This window comes from Balearica regulorum, chromosome 13 (genome assembly GCF_011004875.1).
Source record: "Balearica regulorum gibbericeps isolate bBalReg1 chromosome 13, bBalReg1.pri, whole genome shotgun sequence".
NCBI classification, from domain to species: domain Eukaryota; kingdom Metazoa; phylum Chordata; class Aves; order Gruiformes; family Gruidae; genus Balearica; species Balearica regulorum.
Genome location: NC_046196.1, coordinates 2381151 through 2400629, shown reverse-complemented (window position 1 = coordinate 2400629; position 19479 = coordinate 2381151). Strand labels below are relative to the sequence as shown.

General features: G+C 42.8%; 1 protein-coding gene across 4 annotated transcripts in view; it reads left to right on the top strand.

Annotated features, from left to right (window-relative positions):
* Positions 1–5831, top strand: part of BANP (BTG3 associated nuclear protein) — a 153014-nt gene extending 147183 nt beyond the window's left edge. For all 4 annotated transcript variants that reach the window (XM_075765763.1, XM_075765761.1, XM_075765764.1 and 1 more), the window contains exon 13: positions 4049–5831. In XM_075765763.1, the coding sequence (XP_075621878.1) occupies positions 4049–4120 (72 nt within the window). In that variant the 3' untranslated portion in view covers positions 4121–5831. The remainder of the gene's footprint in view (positions 1–4048) is intronic.
* The last annotated feature ends 13648 nt before the right edge of the window (positions 5832–19479 follow it).

Below are 19479 nucleotides of genomic sequence, written 5' to 3'. Positions count from 1 at the left end.
TATTTTTCAAACTGACGTTTCTCTTAAAAAATGTTATTCCCTTTCTGACAGCAGTTTTCCAGTTATTTTGATCAACAGCCTGGATTTCCCGCAGGAGTTGCAGTGTTAGCAATTGCAAGTGAACACTTGATCCTCTCAGTTATGGTGGAGGAATTATCTTTTTTTTTTTTTCCCCCCTTTTTAAATCAGTTTGAACAGTCATGTATCTGACACCTGAAAAAAATTTCTCATCAGCCTGAAGCTGTGACTGATGACAACACAAGAATGTTGACTTAAAACATTTGTCACAAGTTTTTCTGAAGATGATTACACATTCTGCCCTGAACCCCACTGTAGAGGGCTTCTTTTCTAGAGAACGCCAACTGTAAAATAAGCTATTGCTTGCTAGCCAAAATATAATGGTACCCTTAGCAGGCAATATTAGAGTGGAATTTTGTCCGACACCTACCCAGTTTTGTAGAGAATTCTGATCTGGCTACGAACATTCAGATATTGAGGCTATCGAGGGGAAAAAAAAAAAAAATGCATAAGAAATGAAGGGAATCACATCCAGACTTTGTGTGCACAAAGCTCAAGTGCTTGGTGCTTCTTCCATGGGCCAGGCAATCTGCAGCTCAGTTCGCTGTATGAAGTTAGAGCCCGGTAGCTATTCTAGTGGCGAAGAAGCCTCAGACAAAAGATGGAGCTGCATCACATCTTGCCCAAGCGCCGTCTGCGCGGGCAGGGAGACCAGAGCTCTAAACTCTCTTAGCCCCTCCGGGCCACGCTGGCTTCCCACCCGGATGCCACAACGTGCTTTTCAGAAAAATTATGCTCCCTGCCAGAAAGGATCAGAGTGCCCAGCACGGGAGTGTGCTGTGCTGTAAGATTGCGTTCCAGTTTTCTGTACGCTGCTCTTCCCCTGTAGATGAGTCCTCGATAGTCATTTTTCCCTGTTTTCTAGATGTGTCTCTGCACTAACCTTCTCAATATTTTATCCGTAGTCACCTGTAATAGTACGCCGGACAATAAGAATTGCTACAGGGACTTATTTCTTATAAATCCTCAAGTACTGCTGGTCCCATGCAATTAATGAAGCATCTAGGCGTTGGGTAGCCAGAGGTGTTTCTTGTGCTGCTGTCCTCGCTCCAGGCCTGGGAAATTCTCAAATTTCCCTCCCAGGGACTTTGTCCTGGGTCCGTTCCTTGTGCCTGTCCTCCCCTCTCTCCTCTGATGGGCAGGAGGATGCGGAGGGCAGTTCTAAACCTCAGCACCCGTCTCCCGCGTGACTGGCAGCCACCGGAGGAGTTATTTTTCTCTTTGGGGACGCTTTGCACCGTATTAGGTTTTAATATTGTGGTTAACCACTGAGATTTATACAAAGCTGAAGAGAAGCAGCAAAGGAATGTGAATTTAAGAAGAGTATGAAAGAAAAACCAGACAAGACTAAAAATAAGTTTGCCATAAATATTTCCTCAGTTTACACAAACTGAAAACTAAGGATCCATTAATGAATTGGAGAAACCAACTGGGTATTTGCATTACTCTGAGTTACATGGATAGCCCAGTGGCTTTTCTGGGTAAAAATACGGAATAGTGCTAGTCAGATCTCTTAGCTGAAGGGAAAACCCTCCCAGTGAGGCTGTAGTCATGCTTTTATCTGTTTTCATGTGGTTCTTTGCCAGGTTCTGAGATGTTTTCAATGATTTTTTTAATCTATTTATCAATCCAGCCTTATAAAAGTGGAGTTTATTAGCCACCTGGGTTGGATGCTATGCCCTACACAAAATCCATGTTTGAAATGCCGCAACTGCAAATTTACTGAATGTCTGAAAACAAGACACCAGTTCTCAGACCTTTTTTCTTGGAAGCCATGCCTTTGGAAGCAGTCGCGCATGCAAAGCTGAAGGGAGGAGTGAGGCTGTTTGAAATGAATCCCTTCTCTGACTTCAGCTGAAGCAGGCAGCGTTATACACTTCAATTTCGTATTTTCAATGTATGCATGCACGATTTTGTATTTGCAAATTGGCTGTAGACAGAAGTACTAATAGCTAGGATTCTGCTGGTTTCGTAGTGACCCTAAACCACATATGTAAACACAGACTATTAATATATGAACAGTCTTTTGCTGGCATAAAATGGCAAATGCACGTACGGAGGGAGGCATGGTTTGAAATCAGATGCATTTGGGAGATTTGGGTTTAGTTGGCTTGTTTTCGTGGCTCGATAGCACTCTTGCAGCTTGCAAAATTTAGAAATACAGAACGTGATGATGACAGAATAATTGGGATTAATTCTGTGCTCAAATTCATATGCTGGTGGTAAATTTTGTTAGATTTGCAAAAAACCCCATAATTCCAAATCTAAAGCGTGCTTTTAGTCCTTTTGGGCAGTCTTCTACTTCTGGTCTGAATGGTGGGTAAATATTCAGTGTTGCTGTTGTCGCTAGTCCTTGATAATAATAGTACTTCGATACAGTTTTCCTCTAATGGGAAAGAAAACTTTGATGGTCACTTGAAAACTTACCTGCTATCAAATTTAGCAATCTGATAGAATTATTCACCACTTTGGCACTAATTTGTTGAACGTTTAAGTAAACACCAAATCACCTTTAAAGCTGAACAGGAAAAAAATCTTGTAGCTCTGTGCAATTACTGGCAACAAGGCAGAGGGACGAAAAGAAATAATTTGACAACAAACCCTTAATTTAGGAGCAACGCTTGATAATTTTGAACCTGCAGTATGTTCATTTGAATAAATAACTCGTGACTGTGTAGTAAAACCTAAAGGATGGGAAATCTAGTTGAGTTTCCACCCTTGTGTCTTTGTGGGTCATCTCGCAGATATAAACCAGGGCTTCAAGTAAGACTTTTTCATAACAGAAGCATTGCCACAGAAATAATGCTGTATCCAGGGCGTTACATAAAGCATCTATTAGATGAATTTATGGAGGGAAAAATCCATCAAGGGCAGATCTCTGGAATCTGTGGGAGTGTACAGGAAAATATCATTAAATGCTTGCCCTTTTCTTGTAGTTTATCTATGTTTGTGAGATCGGCTGCTATCAGGGGAAGGCTTATTGGGTGTGAGGGACTTTCTCCAAGCCAATACAGCTGTTCTTAAATGCTATTCATTTTATAGCTCTAAAGATGGAGTTTGTTTCGTAATCTAGTTTTCCTTACTCCAACTAACTTGGCTAAAACGACAGTTTGCTATGGGATTATCCTTTCACAGCATTGTGGGATTACTGGTAGGCAGTAATTTAATTTTTAAGGAGACTTCCTTTGAAAACTTAAGTCAATTGTGTTTACTTGAAATTCTTTTGCGAAGGATCATTTTTGCTTGGCAAGTGAGTAGAGTCAGGCCTGTAGGAAGAATTTGCTTTGAGAAAAAAGTTCACTATAGTAGCGCTATTCTCATTTTACACAAAATAGAGAAAGACTGCAGTGGGTAAAGTCAGCGGTTTTAGACCGTATCCTGCACCAGCTGGGGAAATTCCAAGCACAGGGCCAACAGGTAATTTTTACTCTCCTTACCTACAATAGTTCTTTCACTCCAGGACTTCCTACTGTCTTTTCTGTGATCGCCCTTGGTGGACTTTCCTCCCATAACGCTGTTCAGCTCCCTACCCCGGAGCTGTCAGTGCGTACCTCGTGCTGGGACAAGTCCTTCCACAGCTTCGGCACGTCGTTGTGCCAGACACGGGTTTTGGTTTTGTCTCTTTTTAGAGCTGGTTCTTTTTTGGGAAGAGAGAGGGAATAATTGTTCTCTGTTTGCTCTCTTTGTGCCACTCATGATTTTATAGATCCTTATCGTGATTTCATTATTTCAGCTTTCTCTTTCCAGCCTGGAGGGCATTAGTCTACTTCGTCTTCATGTGGACTCTTTATGTTATTTTTGGTGCCTTTGTAAGTGTATTCCCATTTCAGCTCTGTCACAGGATATCCATGCAGATTTTGCAGTGGTATATACAAGAACTTTATATTAGTATAAAATGTTCACATTCCATTGGCTACACCGATGGAAAGCGCTTGTATTGATTTCCTGACTTCACGTTTCCTTTTTGCAGGGCACTGATACCCTTCAATCAGCAATCCAACCAGAAATGCAGATAGAACACGGAGCGATCCAAATTCAATAAAAGAATTGTGAAAAGCTGTGTCAACGGCGACGCCGGTGAAGCGCAGTCAGAAGCCAAGCGCCGCGGTCTTCGTGCAACAACAGGAGAAGGGAAATGCCTATTAGACTAATGGTCACACCTCAAACATCTCCTGCAAATAGAGTTCTGATGATCTGGTTGTCCTCGCCTGGAAAAAATCAGACCCATTTTGTTAAAGCGGAGCTACATCGCTACATCAGTTGAGGATCTGGCCTTCAGAAAAAAAAAAAAAATGGCCTGCCCTTAGGTACACTTCAAGAAAAAATTCTTTCACAAAGAGGGAAAGAAATCTAATGAATCAAACCCATGAGACTAAATTAATGTTTCATCCTGTTCATTTCTTCTGTGAAATACGCCATTTGAATGTCTGCAGATATCTTAGGAAGTGTATTGCTGCTTTGCAATACTTGCTTTACCACATATAGAAGATCAAGAGCTCAAATATTTTTCACTGTTTAAACAGCTTTTTTTTATTTGCTATGGTGTTTATAACAAAAATGGAAAATATTTAAAAAAAGAAAAATCCCATAACTCCAAGTATTAGCCTTTTGCTGGTGTTTTCTGTTCAGTGTAATGAAAACTGTATTTGCAGAAGACTAACAATTTTGTTTGTACTGTTGCTTAACTACTTTTCTAGGGGAAAATGCTTTTAAATGCTGTAATTATGCATTTCTAATGAAAAATAAATGTGTATTTATGAATAGCGCAGCTCTAAGTTGCTCTCTGCCTTAGGAATGAGTACGGTTTGACTGGACTGTGCTGTAAGAGCGTAGTTCGGGACTATTTGAATCAGATGCTGTCTGGCCAGCTCTGCTGTCAAACTGAGAAGGAAGACTAAGTCTGTAAGGAAGATAGCAATCTTAGATCATGTTGTTATCTAAACTTCCAGGGCAAGAAAAATAGGAGAGTGAAATTTTTGAGTCTGCAAATCCTATTTTATACAAAGAATTTATGAATTCATTTTTTTTAAAATGGGAACGATTCTTTTGAGCGCTCTCCTTTTTAGTTCCTCCTACCTCCTTTGTTCAGCCGTTTGTGGGATTCATCCATAAAAAGCTGGGCTGCAAAAGTCCGATACCTGTCTTGTTAGCCAACTTGCAACAGAAGGTAAAATCCTCTCTCCGCTGAAACTTAGGGGAAGTTTGATACCGATTTCAAGCAAGCTACGTTTTCCTATTTGCTAAGCTTGAGTGGAAGAGAGACATGTTTGCTATAACCTGATTATCTTAATGGTGCACGTTTTAGAAAAATGTAGAGTTTACTGGGGGAGATGTTGCTTTGTATTTGTTTTTCAGCTGAGTTGCTATATGGTTATTGTCAATATATGGCTCATAATGCATTTAATGTATTAATGAATGGGGGACAGCCACAAATTCTACAGGATGGAATTCTGGATAACTTTTTTTTTTTTTTTTTTAATGAAAGGAAGGGTTAAGCAGGCCCAATTTCTGGGAATGTTGTCCCTGGTAAGTATTACACATTATGTGAATTCCTGCTTCTCTTTAGGATATTTCTTGACGCACAAGTACAATTCAAACTGAACCACAGCTTATTGAATACAATGTTTGCAACAGGCCAAGAATTTGGCTATTCTTCAGTTTCTTTTTTAATACCATTTCTCAGACTGGGTGATGTTTGAAGAGCTTGGCATCTAAATAGAAGCCTAAAAATAAAGCAAGGCCTGTACATTTTAGCGTGGCTGTTGAAAAATAATTTATCACTTGGAAATGACAGTGAGAAAGCTGGGATGGCAAAGCTGCTGCGTGCTACCGCATACTGCTCTCTTGCTATGTTCATATTGGCCCCAGCGGTTTTCTTGCCTTCTTCAGAAAGTTTTACTCTTACTTAGCTTTCCTTCTGCATCCCACATATCTTCTGCTTTCGAGGGGAACACAGATACATTTAAACTGGAGGGTATCTGTCTTTGGTTTATGGTGCAATTAAGAATTCTGTTCTCTTTGCATTTTTCAGCTCGAGGACAAGATGAAATTGAGTTCAGGAGAAGTTTTCTTTAGCCACTAGACTGCTTCATGCTCAAGTCTCTTCTGCTAAAAGCGATTGTAAAGGCATGCTGTGCAATGAAATAGCGTTCGCTAGATTGCAAGAGAATGAAACCCACTCCACCAGTGTGGAACGGAGAGTGTACAAATCCATTGAAATAAAATGGGTAAGGAGAGAAGCTTATTAAGACCCTCCTGTGCATTCAGATGTTAAGGCTGTGTGTTCTCAAGATGTGAATTTTTCGCAGTGTTATGTCAATGTTTACATTGGCCTAAGCTGTGTCACACGATGTTTATGGTTCAAAGAAGAGAGACTTCAACATTGAGCGAGGTATTCCTATGAGTAATCCCTGTCCCTGTTCCTTTTCTGTAGATTTGATGTCCTTGGAGGATTTATGTCCTTGTCCAGGGAGGAAATGTCTTCAGGAATGTTTTATGTGTTCTCTAGACATCACAGGGTATGTCCCATCCAAATAAGTCGTCCCCAAGAAGAGTAATTCGGGAATTAATTCCCTTTTTGGAAACGCTTGTGACTGTGAAGAGCCTGTGAGGTTCTGTGCAAGTGTGAAGAGTATATTCATACAGAGGTTGGAGTAACAATAACATGTCAACATAACAGTAAGAAATCCTAAAAGTAGTGTAAGGTAACTCAAGGAACGAAAAGCCAGGGGTACTGAGGGTTTTCCCTGGCGCTCTGTTTGGGTAGGTTGGGGTCGTTTCACCATGGGTGTAGTTCTGCCCTTGAAGAGTGCTTGACCATTTAGTAGGTCAGCTAGAAATGTATTCTCATTATGTCTCCTGTTATTCACCATCTCTGCCTTTTTAACAATAAGGTTCTTTTCCCTCAGCAAACCTTCTAACATGCCCATTTTTAACTGTTCTTTTTCCCCTCATGCTGCTTTTGTGCAAGAGGCTGAGATTGAGAACATACGACTAAGAGTATTCGGGGGACATTTCTTGTAAGGTTAGACCAGGATCAGCTGCAGAGTTTATCTGTAATTCATCTTGCCACCTGCAGAATACTGTTTTCATGGTTTGATTTTGTTTTGTGTAATAATGTTCAGGCTTTGGGGGAGAAGAGCCTCTGGTTACCCTACTTGGCCCCATTGGTTATTTTCGATATTAAGGTCGCTATAGCCAGGACCTCACCGTTTATCTTGAGGTTGTACTAAAATTCTTGACGTGTAGTTATGGCCGGACAGGCAGTGCGGTACCATTACAGTGACCGTTCACATCACTTCCTCTTGAATCCCACCTGAAAGAGCACCCATCTCATGAATTCTTAAGGGCTTCTGTGGTCACAGTGTAAAAACAAATCAAAACGTTATGGTTTGATGGATTGTACAACCAGAAATTGGTCTAAAATAAGTGAAGGGCGTGGGTTATTTCTTTTCTGGTTTTCTTTTTCTTTCTTTCATTCCTTGTTAGTTTTACATATTTTGTCTTGCAAAACAAAACTATAAAAACGAGCACCCTTCTGTGACCCAAATCAACTGGAATGCCTTAATTAGCCACATTTTTAGGCATTTCAGTATTGACAGTTTGCCTATAAAGCAAGGAGTGCTGGCCAAAATGTTGCTGTAGTGCTTGTCTCCATCACAGAGATCCTGGCGTGTGTACAGCTGTGCTTTGGTGGCCCTGTACGTTATTATCCACTTCACAGAGCCACTGTGGAGTTTCATGTTAGAAAATACAGCAAGGAAACCAATGTCTAAAAAAACCCCACCCCAAATCACTCTATAATCTCACTCTGCACAAACTTGGCAATCGATATTCCTTCTGAATTCCTAATTATCTAAGTACTGAAAATGTAGAGCCATAACTATAATTCAACAAAAACTGTTTCCCATTATCAGCAATAAGAATGTTCCTTTCATTCGCTGCGATCCCAAAGCTCTTCTGTAAGCTCTGCTGATTTAGGTGAGTACTCAACAGTCAAACCTCATTTCCTTGAATGAAGCCGGGAATAAGAAAGTCATTCAGTTAGCGTGGTGTTTGGGGTAAACTGAGATTGCTGGTTTAATGCGCTGCTACGAACGGACATACTTGATTTCGCTGCTAAACAAGTTTCGACATACTTAGATGTTGGTTTGTACCCCAGAAAAACAGGAGTCGCTAACCGTGCGGCAAGAGGAGTCGTGCAGAGCTGACGTCAGAGCTGAAGCGCGTGGGACGCGATTGCCCACGGGCAGTTTGGCCGGGGCAAAGGGTTAATGTTCCTCTTTTGAAGGGTGCCAGGGGATTTTTAATCAAGTCTTGCTCTTTAGCATGATAAACTGGATGGAGGCAGATGAAAACCTATTTTTCTGCATCTACAACTTCATGTGCAAAATTTAAGTGGAGAGCAAATGTCTGCTTTGTTTCACTTTTTGGCTTTTTTTTTTTAAACTTACGTGAATTCTGCTTTTGAAAGCTTTCTCTTGTTTGTTTGCTCTTCAATTTTTTTAAGTATACATTTCGCAAAGTTAAAATGTCCTCTAATGATATTTAATAAAATTTTATATTTTGGGCAGAAGATTAAATTTTTAGGATGTTGTTCATCAGCACGGATATTTTTAATTGATCGGTAGACTGGGAAAAGTTCTGTTGTTCTTCCGGTCCCTCAGGTTAATCTGTGGTTTGGAACATTTAGGCTGTCCAGTTTCATCGCTGTCCATCACCTTGGGTTCAGAGAGAGTCGATATATGTTATATAATCTTCCAGTAAATATTTTATTTCAGCTCTTTCGTACTAGTTAAAGGAAAGTTAATCTGGTTGTGAAACAGGTCAACAAAAGCCTGGATGCAAAGCTGAGCTTAGCCTGACATCTCTCCATGCTACGCCGTGATGCCAGCTGCAAGGACAGAGTCTTCATTGTCCCTCGCTGGATTCATGGTATTTAATTTGCAAATAATAGATAGCGCTGTTTTCCACACTGATTCCCTGCTTTACTTAAGGAATCTTTGGGATTTCTGTTTTCAAGATGCACTGGGGTTTGCTTGTCAAACTGTTGAGTGCGTCATAGCAGGATCTGAAAATTTAAGCAAGTACACTGAAATCAACGGGGCTTTACTCTTGTGATATTACCAAATCTGTATGTATATTTAAAATAAATCCATTTTTAATTGAGGAGCTATATATTGAGGTTACCATTGTTTTTCTGAGTAAAGCAGAAGAAGAATTGGGAGCCAGTCAGCAACATTTGACTAGCTGAAAAGTGCACTTCAGCTTGCTTGATGAGCCTGTATGTGTATACATACATATATTTATATATGGCTATCTTGTTGTTTGAGTTTGCATGGGGTTGGCTCACACCCCCTACGACTTTGGTCCTAGGAGTCACCTCTCCCCTCTTCTCACTTCCTCTTACACGTTTTTTTACTCTCCCATTTCTATAACATTTATTTTTAATCTTATGAAGAACCTAGATCCATTTTGCTGCTTTGATCTTACCAGAGGAGCTTGGCTGGCCACCTCTAATTAAAAACAAATAAATCAGGAACTCTTGGTCTGCTGGATTCTGAATTGCACTTAACGGAAAAAAACCCCGGTTACAGACATTACCTGGTGCACAGGGAAGTTGCTCTCTTACTTGGCTTATTTAAGAGGTACAAAAATCGCCGCAGTCAGAAATTATGTGCCTGCCATTAATTAGTAACATTTTCAGTTTAGTAACCAGATTTTCCCCGGCGTTCCCACGGGGGGGGAGCAAAATTAAACATTCTTTTGCAAGCACCCAGGTGACTACCCGAGCAGCCGGTACTGTGCATTGCACTGAGAACTCTGCGAAATTCCAGTCGAGGCTAAACAGCAGCTAAACTTGGCATTTGATTCCTTTCCTCCCCAAAATGCCTGCTTCCACCTCCCCGATGTCATAACCCTCTTAGGGTGGCCTTTCTCTAATAATCACAAATTGGTGTGATTTAATCAGACCCAAACGACGTGCTCTTGCTGAAGCAGAGCAGGATCGGTTCTACTTCCCGTCCCAGCGCGTGTGAAACGCTGTGCTCTCTCCTCGGGGCCATCTGCCTTGCATAATTGCTGTTATTTAACAGCAATTTTATTACTCAATCCTACTTCAGCTCTCTTAATCCCCTTGCTCTAATGGGCTCCCTGCTCTCTTCAGCAAAACCAGAGGAGAAGTTAAAAAAAAAAAAAAAAGGCAAAAATGTTCATAAAAGTGGAGGCGGGAGGAATCAAGGAAAAGATGAGAAACAGTTTGTTGATTTGTTTTGAATCCCTTCCTCCCTTTTCATTCATTCAAGTTGCTTTTCGTTCCTTTCTGCAGTTAAAAGTGCAGCCCAGGGAGGTGGTTCACGTTGAGAAGTTCTTCATTTTTTGAAATAAAGTAGTGACCAAAATCTCCTACATTTATCCGAGGGACAGCAGCTTTGGAGGTAGGCAGAGGGGGAGGTGGAGGGTAGACGTTTGGGATTTTATTCTGATTTTTTTGGTTAAAGTTTGTTTGTACCTTACTATGTTTTTAAATTGTTTGTAAGCATCGGGGAGGGGGTGGGGATTACATCTGTTTTGGGTTCTGCCTGAAATTCCTTTGAGTTTTGTTAAATTGACCATTATAATGAAACCAGGAGCTTCTCTGGCCCGTTCGGATTTCAACAAAACAGCACATCTCCACGCTTTCCACCTCTGACATTTTCCTACTTTTTCATGGAAATTGTCTTCAGTGGCAAAAGGCTGAATGCGCTTTACTGTTAGTGAAAATCCTTTTTTCCTTTTGTTTTACTTTTTGTAAAAGGTGGAAGGTATTCATCTTTTCTGCCACAAAATCAACTTTTGTAGGAATATTCCCATAAGAAACTTTGACCTCTGCGAATGTCTTTGCACAGATTGACATAGGTTTCCATGCCGATTCCTTTCTTTGAGCAAATGCTTACGACTGATAAAGCTTTGTAGATTGTGGCTCAGTATGTTGAGGAAGGGTTTTTTTTGTGTGTTTTGCTTTTATTTTGTTCTTACCTGTGTCGTTTCACTGCTCTGCTTGATGGCATGGAGCTTTCTGAGCCTGACAGAGAAGCGTGTGCTTGGATTTGAGCTCCCTCGTGGCTGCAGGCTTTTGGCTCCGAGTCCCTCTGAATCTTTGTGGCTTTAACCAACGTGCAGATCTGGGCAAATAGAGGGTAAGAGTTAAAAGCCCTGGACCGGAGTCTCGCTCTTGGGGAGAAAACACTGGCTAGTGAAGAGCTCTTCGGTTTGGGCAGGGAGGGAATTGCAAGAACCATAAACCAGTCAAATTCAGGTGGGAAATGAGGCAGAGTATGTGACAATGTGTGTGAAGGAAGATTAATGACTGAACAGTCGAGAGAGCTGGATTCCTCATCTGTAGGTACCTTCTGCTCTTGATCGGCTGCCACTGGCAAGAATATCACCAAATGCAGCCCCGCAGTTTGTGCTGGTAACGGGAGTGTGCCTCGATCTAGGGCAGCCTGGCACTCTGTGATAAGTGTGCAAGCGTTTTCCCGTGGGATGCCCGCGGTTCCCACCGTCGGCAGCCTCGCCAGTCTCACAACACATCCACGCAGTAAAGCCCGTAGGCATCAAATCCATTCCCTGGACTCTCTCAGAGGACGTTGCCCCTATTTTCTCCCTACCCAGCACGTGCTGTACAGCACAACCCAATAATGTATTAAATACTCTACATTCAAAAGCCATAAAATTAAAATGTACAAGTAAAAAAAGTATAAAAGATTGAGGGCTTTGCTGATGTCCAGGTTTCCTGTAGTGGCAGTCTCCCGTGACATCAGAAATTCTTTTTGAGCCTTTCAGGTAACCAGCGGGACCCCGAGCCTTGAGGTTCGCGTGGCACTGATGGGGCACGACAAACAGCCAGCAAACGGTGAGCGGTTTCGCCTTCAGTCTGTGTTCAGTGCCAGGTAACCGGGCAGACCAAGCCCTCGTGACAGCAGCGGAGGTTGGCAGTTTTGTTTCGTCATGCAGTCTGTAATTCACGAGGGTATCAAGTTCTACCTTGAAACGATTTTTGAGCTTGAAAGCTCATTCTTCTCTGATGAGAATTTTCTCTTTTTCTCTGTTGTTAGCAATGCTCTGGTATAGGTCTTGGGTGCTTATTTCTGGAGTTTATGGGTCTTTTCCAGTCCCGTTCTCTATGGTTTCGGCTTTAATCAACTGAAAATCTTAAAAGGAGTTTCTGTTCTATATCTCAAGTGCTTTTCCTGCTTCCAGATTGCAGCTATGCGAAAGCGAGATTGGCCCTAAACCATCCAGGAACGCTAAACCCACCACTAGTTTGTTCCCCTTGATCTGGTTTTACTAAAAAGTCTCAGCTGCCAGTAGAATAAATTCCTAAATGAAGTTTGTCAACATGCTGAAAAAAGCCCAGAGCAACCTCATGTCTTTCACACCAACAGCCAACTGCATTAACTTGGGCAGAGATAAAACACAAGCAGCAGCTCACCAACGCATGCGGTGTAATTTCTGTCTGCACATCTGCGCTACCGTAGGTCGCCGCAGCAGGCACAGCTGAGATCTCCTAGAGAAGGAGCTTGGCCAAGGAGTGTCTCCTGCCGCTCAAGGATGTTCCTTCACCCTCTGTATTTGAACCCCTGTAGTTACTTGGAAGGAGCGCTGAAAACAGATACCTCCACGGAAATACCAGATGTGCATAGCAAAGCATGCCGATGACTGACGCCACTGTCTATCACTTGCTTAGATGTTGTGAGGAAGGATGGGAAGGAAACTTTATGTTGCGTAAGTTAATATTCTGTCTAGAGTAATCAATCGTCCTTATCTTAATGGCTGCATACCAGAGTTTTCACGTGTCCGAGAGACACAAGGCAGGTATCCTCACAATTACTGACAGAAATTCTGGAGCAGAGATGGGAACGGCTCCCGCTGCACCAGCACAGCCCCAGGCGACCGTCCCTGTGTGCTGGGTCTGAGTTACCAACAGCCCACATCTCATCGCGGGCAGGGTATGTAGCGGTTAGTTTCCATTCTCAGTTTGTGGCCTCCACTTTGTCCAGAGCAATACACGATAGCAGTGGAGCCCGTGATGTGTCAGGGATGCTGGTTCTGGTGAGTAAATGGAAATTATAGCGTGCAAGTTCTGAGTGTAATGACCGTGTTCATCTGCGTGTGCCAGGTTTGCTCGAAACCTTCAGAGCAGTCTGAGCTCCGCTTTTTTTGGTTGAGTTTGGCTAGAAGTGCCTTGTGCTGAGTTGTGACCGGTGAAACAGAAAAGCGATAGGTTCTCGTGCACAGATGCTTGTTTGTAGCCGACAGCAAAAGTGTTAGTAATGAACAGTGCTTCCGTCCGTAGGTGGTCTGGGAAGCGAGGGAGGAGGGTTGACAAAGATCATAAGAAAAAGAATTGAAGACAGAAACAATTTAAAAAAAAAAAAAAACGAGACTTGAAATCCCTAGTCTTTGGGACTGCTTGGTTTCTAAGGGTCCACAGTTAAAAGTGTCATAACAGAAAGAGCTTTCTTATAGCACAAGAGTTAACAAGGAGGGAGCATCTAAAAAAATACTTTTTTTCCTCTTAAAATGCTGCCTTCCCACTTCCTGCTTCTCTGCAGTCTTCTGTACCTAAGAGGGTTTTTGTGTTTACCAGACACTTCCAGCAGAAGGAGGGTTAAGTACATGAGAAGGGGGTGGAGAGGGAATCCCAGCTTGGAACTTGAGACTTTCCAGCTGAGAGAGAAAGATTCGGAGATGCAGACGTAATCATACAGCACTGCAATCAACTCCTGTGTCAAAAGAAGTCAGGAAAAGCACATAAATAACTCCACAGCCACACTTAATGTAGTGCAGGACATATATCAATAATGCCACCACTTCCTCCAGGGTGAGTATAGAAAAGCTTCCTGTCTAAACGCTTGCAAAATGGTTTAAATACTTTGAAACGGCTTGGTGTAAACTTCAGAAATTGAGGTAGCTTTGAATCAAATGATTTGGTACCAGATCAAATAGATGCTCTTTTTATCTTACTGCAAGTTTCAGCTTTCCTTGCAAATAGTCTCAAGAAATCAACTGTGGTTGTCTGAAGCATAATCTATATTGTTTCCTGCCGTAAATTCAAAACTCCAAATGAGCTGCCAAGGACTGAAAAGCACACTCATTTAGCGGGAATGCAAATTTGTCTGTATCCTCTAGTACACAGATTTGAGCGTTTCTGTTTTAATGGCTTAACTCCTTCCAGCTAATTGCTCGAGTTGCTCTAGTTATCTGCTTCAGTGTAATGAGCTGCACAATTTCAGGTAATCCACGTGTTTAGGATGAGCTTTCCTGAAGCTCTCGCTTTGAAGCGTCCTCAGTAAATCTGGCATAGCTCTACATTTTATTTGCTGCTTGTGTAATGTACAACAGCTTCCGTAAGGACCGTTGGGGTGTTTGTGGTCAGTCTGTTGATCAGAAGGATCCAAAGTCTTTTTGATTGATACAGACAGAATGAAGGATGGAGGAGGAGAGAGATGCTGCTGCCTTGCTTCTCAACAGGGTGCTGTCTCCCCTGCCAGGTGGATGGTGATGTGATGTTACAGATGGCGTGTGATTTATTGCATTATTAACTTTATTATTACCAGTCTTTACGGAATGGGTCTTGGTTAATGCGCTCGAGTTCATAAACCATCTCATGCTGGGCTTTGTGTGTATGTGTTTGTAACATGCCTGTTTTCCATTACAAAACTGGGAGATAAACGATGATGACAGTCACATTTTCCTAACATAAATTTCTCCCTTTCTCAGTCCTTGGAAACCATAAATTTCAGCAGTGTGTCTGTGTGCTCCAGACATCAAAAAGCCACATTCAGGCAGGCAGATTTACAAGCCCTCTGTTTTCCTTGGTCAAGTCCTTTTTGCAGAAGAAAAGATAGACATCCAAATGATAACAGAAAGCTGGGAAGGGAAGCAGAGTTAAAGGAGGAAGCTGTACAATGTGGGAGGGGAAGGAGAGTCTCCTGGGAGGATTTGTCTCAGCTGACACAATTCAGGTGGTGGATAGAGATTTTCCTTCTTTTTCTGGCCAATAAACATCATCTTGTTTTCCTGTTCCTGTATTAAGTGTTTTCAGCCATAAGTATTCAACCTTTTCTTCCTCTCAGCTAAAACTTTTGTCCAAGTTGTTATCTCATCATGTCTCAATTAACGCAACATCCTTTTCTCTTGGCCTTGATGAACACTGACTTTTGCCCAAATCACATCCATTCAGAACCTCATTTGGCTTTTTCTTCTCTATCACATCAAATACTTGTCTGTGTTTTTGCGGTCCTTCTTGGCCTGTCCTCATCTTATATCCTGTTCTCGTTTAAGATCTGTTCCTTCCCCCATGCCGTCACTTGACAGGAACACAATTTCGCATGCAAACAACCTTTACTTCTTGCCCTTTAGCCCCTTCCTGTGGTGCGGTGTTTCTGTCTGTCGTGACAATTTTGCCTGTATCAGTTGCTGGCATGCTAAGACTGCTGCCTATTGGGACTAGATATTATGTTAATATTATTCCTAAATGTTATTTGTCTGCTCTGTATTCCCTGTCTTTATGAGCCTTCTGTCTCTTTGAGGCTCCTTTCTTCCTTGTGCAGCAGCTAGTACCTACTTGTAGGATACTAACAGTCATTCATTCACGAGTTTCGCTTGTCACCAGTTCAGCAGCTTTGGTCATTAATGCATAAGCAGTGCTATTTGTCTTTTTTAAATTATTATTTTACAAGCTATGATTAAGCATAATTCGCTTGGAGTTAGCGCACATTAGTAAAACCAAGACTCAAGGTTGCAGATTAGAAACCATCTTCTGGTTTTTTGTCTGCTTTTAAAACTTTACCGTGCCCCGCAGAGCAGGTCAAACTCGCTGATCTGTTGAAATAAAACCTTTCTTGCGATTTCAGTCTGCTGAGTCCTTATCAACAAAATATTTGGGAGGCCAGACAGGCCACAGATCCATCACCGTAATCACCTCCCCGGACAGCAGGGTCTGCACGTTTCCCAGCATGGGTGTGTGGCCGTGACGCTCCCACCAACACACACTCGTGGGCATCGGACCGTCTTTACTGAATCTTCCAAAACTTCTCTCCCTACCAAGTCGTTCACAGGGACGATCATTTCTAGGCTCTGACTTTAAGAGGCTCCAGCAGAATCAGGAGCTGAGCTGTTCAGTAATGACTCCGAGCCACGACTTTTAGCAGAGACCTGTTTTGTTCAGGGCTTCGTTCTGCCTTGCTGTACCACGAGCATCTGGGCAGCACCGCAGCCAGGTCCAGCTGCTGCCTGAAAGTGCCTCTGAAAGGTGTCTCTGCTCACGTTCTCCTTCGCTCGCCAACATAGCAATAGTAGTAACAAAATACAAACATTTAAATGAGAGTCGGACTCTGCAGAGTCTTTTTTCAGTAGGTCCTTCACTGGTTTGGCATTTTACGCCAACCCGTTGCACTGGTGATAATAGGAGCGAGTCAGAAAGGAAACTCCGGATCCTGATGTTACTACAGATGGCTAAGCCCATCAGCAAGGACTATTACTGCAGCTGCTGTAGTTAGCAAACGTCAGCTTGATCTTGTTAGCTGCCATATCTTCTAGCGAGCTGTATCATGGAAAGAGAAATGTACCTGCATCGTTCTGGTGAAAAGTTTTTTGGATCGCTGATTTTCGTCCTCCTGTTTGACCAGTTTAGCCATACGTGACAATCCTGAGCTACTACTTCCATGTGATCGTTTATTTCAGCTGGCGTAAAACATTCCTCACTGCTACCCTGGTGCCTTTAAACAAAACCCCATCACCAAACCAAAAGATCCTGTCGAGGCTAAAGATGTGTTAGGAGTGTACTAGCTGGATCCAGTGCCTACCTGTGAGGTCTCGTCTTCTACAGTAGATCTGGCATTTGCAATCTGTGTTTTTTCCCAAGAGTATATGCAGACTGTTTTTTGTTTTGTAAATATTTGAGCTATGAGGCTTATCCAGTTTATTGTATTTCTAGAGCAGGAGATCCCCAAATGTGGTAGGTCTGTTACTGGTAATGTGGGTGCTGGGTGGGCAGGTTTTTCTGAGGGTGAGCTGGGGCAGGGTGTTCTCTGGGGTCCTACCTGGGGCAGGAGGAGATAGCAATCCGTCTCTTCAATCAGCAGGTCTCTGAGCACAGGGCGCGGTGGTGGTGCTGCTGCTAACGCAATGTGCAAAGCTGGTTGTGGCATCACCAGAGCAATAAATGAGGGAGCGTAGAGTGTCTCTGCAACCACCAGACATTTTTATCTGCTTTGCAAATTGTGCGTTCGTAGCTGAAACAGAACTGTGTTCTGAAGGAGTGCCTTGTCAGCATCCTTTTGGCAGCAGCGATGGTCGTGGTTGTGGATCCCAACCATGTTCATGGTTTATGGTTGATCGCAGATAACACCTGTTTTCCTCAAGGAGAGACTTCTGCTTTTAAACGCGTAACCACCAACTGTGGCCAAAACCTCCATCCCTGTTGAGTGTACTAGTTCTACGAATGCCAAGGCATGCACGGCACGGGTCTTGATTTTGACCATGCTGGTGATGGAGACTGTGCCAATACCCTCTCTAGATGTATATCACAGCATCTAAGGACTGAAGCCTTGCTGCTTCAGTTCCCATGTGTGCTCTGTTAAGATCAGCATCCTTTGTTCCCTGGGACAGCTTTTTGTACAGTAGCGTGCTCAGGTTGCTAATTTGAGCAGCTGAAGTAGGGCAGCTTTGTTTGCACATCGTCATTCCAGGAAATCCTTGAATCTCCTCGTCTGTTGTGGCAGCCGGGTGCATCTTGCCAAACTCTTCTTTGCCCGGTATCTTTCCTTTAATTCCAGTACGTGGAATTCAGCTTTAGCTTAACAGCTCCAGCTCTTTCCAAAGTGAGTTGGAGCTTTCTGTCATGCCTTTTCTGCAGATTTTCCCCAGATGTAAGCATCAGCTTTGTAGACTTTGGAACCCTCCTGGATACACCAACAAAAATATGTTGTATTTTCCAGTGAAACACCTCTGGTGCTGAACTCAACCCAAGTGACAGGAAAGTGTCTCTCAGAGTGTTGAATGCCCACAAACATGCACTTTATTTTTCTAAGGGCACCTGCCAGAACACTGATGATGCATCAAGTACAGAAATATATTTGGCATTAGACATCTCTCCAAAAATGTCTGTCTCTGTAGGTAATGGAAAATGTTTCTATTTAATGTATTCTTATTTTGTCTATACAGAGGTGGTATTTTTCTTGCAGTAACCTGTGAGTACAACAAATCTGTTGATTCTTTTCCTTGCTCTGTGGTTCATAATAATTGCATCTTTTCCAGCTCTAGGTGCCATTAGTAAGACCAAGCTTTCCGCACCAAACCCTGCGTTTTACCTCGTTACTTTATGCTCAGTGCTCCTGTTGCTGGCTCCATACCGCTTTGTGCACCTCTGCTTTAAAATCTGCTTCCGTTGCAGCACCGTCACATTTCTATGAAGCCTTCCCTGAGCTAATGCTATTGCCCTCCGTTTTCATCAGCTTTGCATTTGGTTCATTGCTAGTGGCTTTCAGCTCTGGTGAGGCTTTTTGCTACTTGGTTTTCCTCAGGATAGCCTTTTACTCTTGGTAAAGTAGTTTCTCAGAGCCAATAAACTGAAAAATAAAAAAAAATAAATAAAAAAAGTCCCAGAACCAAAGATGGATCAAAGCTACCAAGGCCATGAGGCACTGTCTTGCATTTGCAGCACTTTTGGTTAGTGCTCCTATAAATCTGCTTCCAGCTCTTCGGAGTTGTTTAGCATGAGGCCTCCCTCTAGCACACCGACTTGTTCCAAATAGTCCGTGCATGACCTAAAGCACGGCTTACCCAGGGAGCAGCTGTAGGCAGCTGCTGGTCTTTGCTTGGGATCACAGACACCCCAGGAATCCCATGGATTTTGCAGGGAAAGCCCAGAGCTCCTGTAGCTGCGTTTTATGAAGTTTAGTTTTATGGATAACGAGTCCCTTTGCAAGCAGGCTGTAGCCGAGGGGTTCCTTCCTTGCGAGCTCAGGAAGCATCTCCACGCTTGGCTCGGTTTTGGTGTGCAATAGCGGCTGTCATTTCTTTCTGTTGCTGATGTTTTTGAGGATTCAGGGAAAAATTAATCTTCTAGGTAGTCAGCCGTAGTCCCACATGGACTAAAGGAACCTGGAACTGTCGCTGTATTGATGGTGGAAGGGACACAAGTCTTGGGGTAGAAGGCAATGATAGACGGCGGTGCCCAAGAGAGCTCGCCCGGGAGCAGCCTAGGTTCAGACTGCTGCGATCACCGTCATTGGCAACAAGTCAACCTGTCCTGGCTTTCATCCTCGCCTGGGATATTAATTCTGTTGGGTTCTACATCAAGCGGAGTCTGCCCCTGTGACAGATGAGCTCTGCATTTCAACAGCTACGTGATTC